General features: G+C 35.8%; 1 protein-coding gene across 1 annotated transcript; it reads right to left on the reverse strand.

Moving 5' to 3' along the window:
* Window positions 1–298: 298 nt before the first annotated feature.
* On the reverse strand, window positions 299–2602 carry LOC114195593 (peroxidase 7-like). Its single transcript, XM_028086115.2, has 2 exons — window positions 2271–2602; window positions 299–1232 (listed from the first exon to the last, which is right to left on the reverse strand). The coding sequence occupies exons 1-2, from the start codon at window positions 2532–2534 to the stop codon at window positions 483–485; spliced, it is 1014 nt and encodes a 337-aa protein (XP_027941916.1). The 5' UTR covers window positions 2535–2602; the 3' UTR covers window positions 299–482.
* Window positions 2603–3919: the final 1317 nt, after the last annotated feature.

The following is a 3919-nucleotide window of genomic DNA, read 5'->3' on the forward strand; positions in this document are numbered from 1 at the left end:
TAGTTGAGATATGAACATAATATGATGTTTAACATAAACTTCTGAATACCATTTTTAGTGAGAAATCAACAAAACATGTCTTAATACCGAGATAATATTAAATATACCTTAAAAATAGTTAGACAAAATAAATTAAACCTTTACATGAACATTTTTTCTTATATAACAATTATCAATTATTAACATTAGAAATTAGGCTACGTTTTGTAAGTTCTTTAAAATATTTAAATATAATCTAAGAGAATATAATTGCTATGCTTTTAGATAAGTATACTTTACCACCAACAACTTTGTAAAATATACTAAGATTGTAGTTGTATTTTATTAAAAATTTATCAATACATTTTAGTCACATAATTAACAAGGTGTAATTTCTCATACAACATAGCAGTGGAGAGCTGTATAGCTATATTGTCTTTTATTGACATTCCAAATTTAAATTTGGAACAATGAAATCAACCACATATTAAGTAGGACAGCAGTTAGACAGTATTGACACGATTGCAATTAACCCTGATTTCACCTTCATTAGGCCTAGTCAAAACTTGAACATTCCCAAGTTTCACCATTGACACTGAAAACTGGCTAGTGAAAAGGAATGGTTGTGTTGCAAATGCTTCAACAAAAGGTGCTGTTCTTGCATCTGAAAACAGAGACTGATCTGTTGACAACAACCCCACCTTCCTCATAAGGTTTGTATAATAGATTGTGTCAAAAGTCCTAGGAGTTATGACATCAAGGTGCACCAAATCCAACTCTGATTTACACCTCTTCCTCAACAACTTCAAGAAATACACATTGAGTGAAGGGTCAGGCTTTTGAGTCCCATTGAAATTGTAGATCCTGTCCATAACAGAAGAGCAAGTGCTCCTCCCAATTGTGTGTGAACCTGAGAGTGTGACCAAGTCAAGAATGTCCAACCCTTTTTCTTGGAAGAATGCAATAAGAGCTGTGATGTTTTCATGGCCATGGGGAACCAAATTGGCTTCTGTGGCTAAGGAAATCTTGCCATCTTTGCGCCCAAATGGGACTTCCCAGAATGGTCCTCCAACCAAAAGAGTGGCATCTCTTGCAGCAGCAGTGAGAATATCAGCACAAGACACCTTTTTTGGACACATCCTCTCCAACTCAGCCTTTATATCATCAATCAATTCGAACCCTCTTAGGGTTTTGCTCTCCAAAGCACTCCTCTCACTCCCTTGATGGTTGAGCAAAATTGATCCATCACATCCCTAATATAATTTCATCAATTCATGCGCATCAATATCCAACCAGAATCATTGAGTCAAAAATACTATGATTTTTGTTACAATCTGAAACTAAATGTTGTAGAAGCTATCATCTACTTAAATGTGTATACGTAATATTACTTCATGTAAGTTATTTGATTTTTGATAATAAAAATGATTATTTTACTGAAGTAAAATTATGGCTGCAAAACTGGGTAGAAATGTGGAGGAAAAAGTGAGTTTGGAGAAATAAAAGTGCAAGTGGTAGCATAGCATCATGGTCCGGTCATTTATTGTATGTATTTCAAGTAAGGTTTATCATCATTCAGAAAATGATGGGACCACGTGTTCCAGTTTTCAAACCAGAAGTAAGTTCTATTCCCAACCACATCACAGTATTATTACCAACATCTTATAAAAATGGTCCAGTAACATATCATATACTGCAAATTTGTAGTGTTTTAAGTACTAATGAACAAGCTCAGATTTAATTACTTTAAAGCGTTTTAAAAAATCCCACTAAAAGGTATTTAAAATTATTTTTAACTGGTTTGCATTAAAAAAAAAAATCTATGAAATTCCCTTCATCAAAATTAAACTCTAAACGTGTTACCTTTATTAGAATCTTCCTTTTAAACTAAATTTTAAGAGAAAAAGGCAATATATTATTGCAAACTCCTGATAAATTTATTAGTGGGGTTAAAACTCTGGAAACATCAAATGTAATCTCCATAAAAACAATTATTTTTGTAATGATTTGGTTGTTGTTTTACTCATTAGTTTAAAGATGTTTGACAACAAAGTAAAATCCAAATTAAATAAGAATATTTAACACCAAATAAACACCGAAACCTTTTCTTTTGCAACTGGGCCCTCCCTCACTATGTATCAAATGGCACGTATAGAGTTAAAAGTGATGCAAGCATAAACCAAGAACACTTGGCCAATTCTAGTGCACCCTATTTCAAGAAAGAAAAATAATGTAACATGGAAACAGAAGATGGAAAATTTAAAGAGATGTTGGGTTATGTGATGAATTACTCTAACAGCACAGTCATGGAAATGAAGGCGTATGATGGCAGGGGCCAAAGTGGGGTCGTGCTTAACCCAAGAAGCAACCTTCTGTGAGATGATACCCTCAGCATGAGGACATGTTGTGTGATAGTGATCAATGGAGAGAAAGGCCTCAGGGGGTAAGGACTTGAATGATTTATTGGGTGCAGTTGCTTGTGGAGAGATACCATAAATGCTGCTCAACTTCAAAGGGACCAAGAGAAGAAAAAGGGTGAAGTAGTGGAGCCTCATGTTTCACCAGTTTGCAATGCCAGATTGAGTTGGTTAAGTGTGTTTGCTGCATTAATTTGAGAGAGTGGTGCATGCATTTATGGTAGGGGGATGCTGAAGACGTGGTAGGCACTTTCTTGGTTTTAAGGTTGACGTGCCAACGTGCTGGTTGATATGGCCCTAGATGTTGCTGCTTTTATGTTTGTTGTCTATAGCCAGCAGGTGCTATACTTGGTGCAGAACTAAGCAGACATTGAGGTTTTTTGTGACAACCTGGCTTGAGCTTTGCTATGTTGAAGTCAACCACATGTACATGTTAAATTTAATTTCGAATTTGTACATTTTGTATTTATTTATATTTTTCTTTTCAACTATGCATAGCTCTCCTTCTACCAACAGGTCGGCCAATTTTTTTGGGGTAAACTAATATTTTCAGTTGTGATTTTGTATCAAAGCTGGAAATTAAAAATCTCATACTTCAATAAAAAAGATTTTTCTTCATCGAACTACTTGTATAAGAGGTTTTGATTAAGGATCGACAAAAAATTTAAATTAAGAAACTTAATTTATAATAATCTAAAATTATATGATGTTAAGTTTATTTAAATTGATTTATCTCAAATTTAAATCTACATTTTTGGTTTTTAATTCCAATCCACTGAATTTAATTTGGATTGATCGGATATTTTTGGATTTTGAAAATTTAAAATCAAGGGGTGTGTAAGTCGAGTCAAGAAGATTGAGGATCAGGTTGAGTCAAGTTGGTCAAGGTTCAAGGTCGAACAGAGTCAGCCAAGGAAGGTCCAAGGTTGAAGAGGGTCGACCTGGACCAAGAAGGTTGAGCTGAATATACCCAAGATGAAGGTCGAGCCAAATAAAGCTAGGTAGAGCAGAGTCTACCTAGACCAATGATTAAAATTAGTCGACCTAAGCTGCTAAGATGGCCTATGCTAAAGGGTTAAGTCAATTCATCCCAAGCAGAAGATAGAGACAAGTTGGTTCAAACCAAAGGTTGAGGCGAGTCACTTCAAGTCAAAAGTTTATCTGACTTAGCCTTAATCGAAAGTCGAAGGGAGTCAACCCAAGCCAAAGCTCGAGATGAGTCAACATAGGCCAAAGGTTGTGGGGAGTCGACCTAAGCCAAAGAGTAGAGTCAAGTCATCATGAGCCCAAGCATTAAGTCGAATCAACCTAGGTTGAAGAATTAAGCCGGGTCAGCTTGGTAAAAAGAATGGAGTTGAGTAGCTCGAGCCAAAAATTGAGTAGAGTCAGCTAGGGTCGAAGATGTGTCGGTTCAAGCCAAAGGTCGAGCTGAAGGTTGAGACGAATCGGTCCAGGTCAAAGATCAAGACACGTTGACCAAAAGCATAGGTAAATATGAGTCGACCTATATTGAAGGTCGAGCT

This window comes from Vigna unguiculata, chromosome 1 (assembly GCF_037176805.1).
Source record: "Vigna unguiculata cultivar grain cowpea cultivar isolate G323 ecotype 2 chromosome 1, ASM3717680v1, whole genome shotgun sequence".
In the NCBI taxonomy this organism is placed as follows: domain Eukaryota; kingdom Viridiplantae; phylum Streptophyta; class Magnoliopsida; order Fabales; family Fabaceae; genus Vigna; species Vigna unguiculata.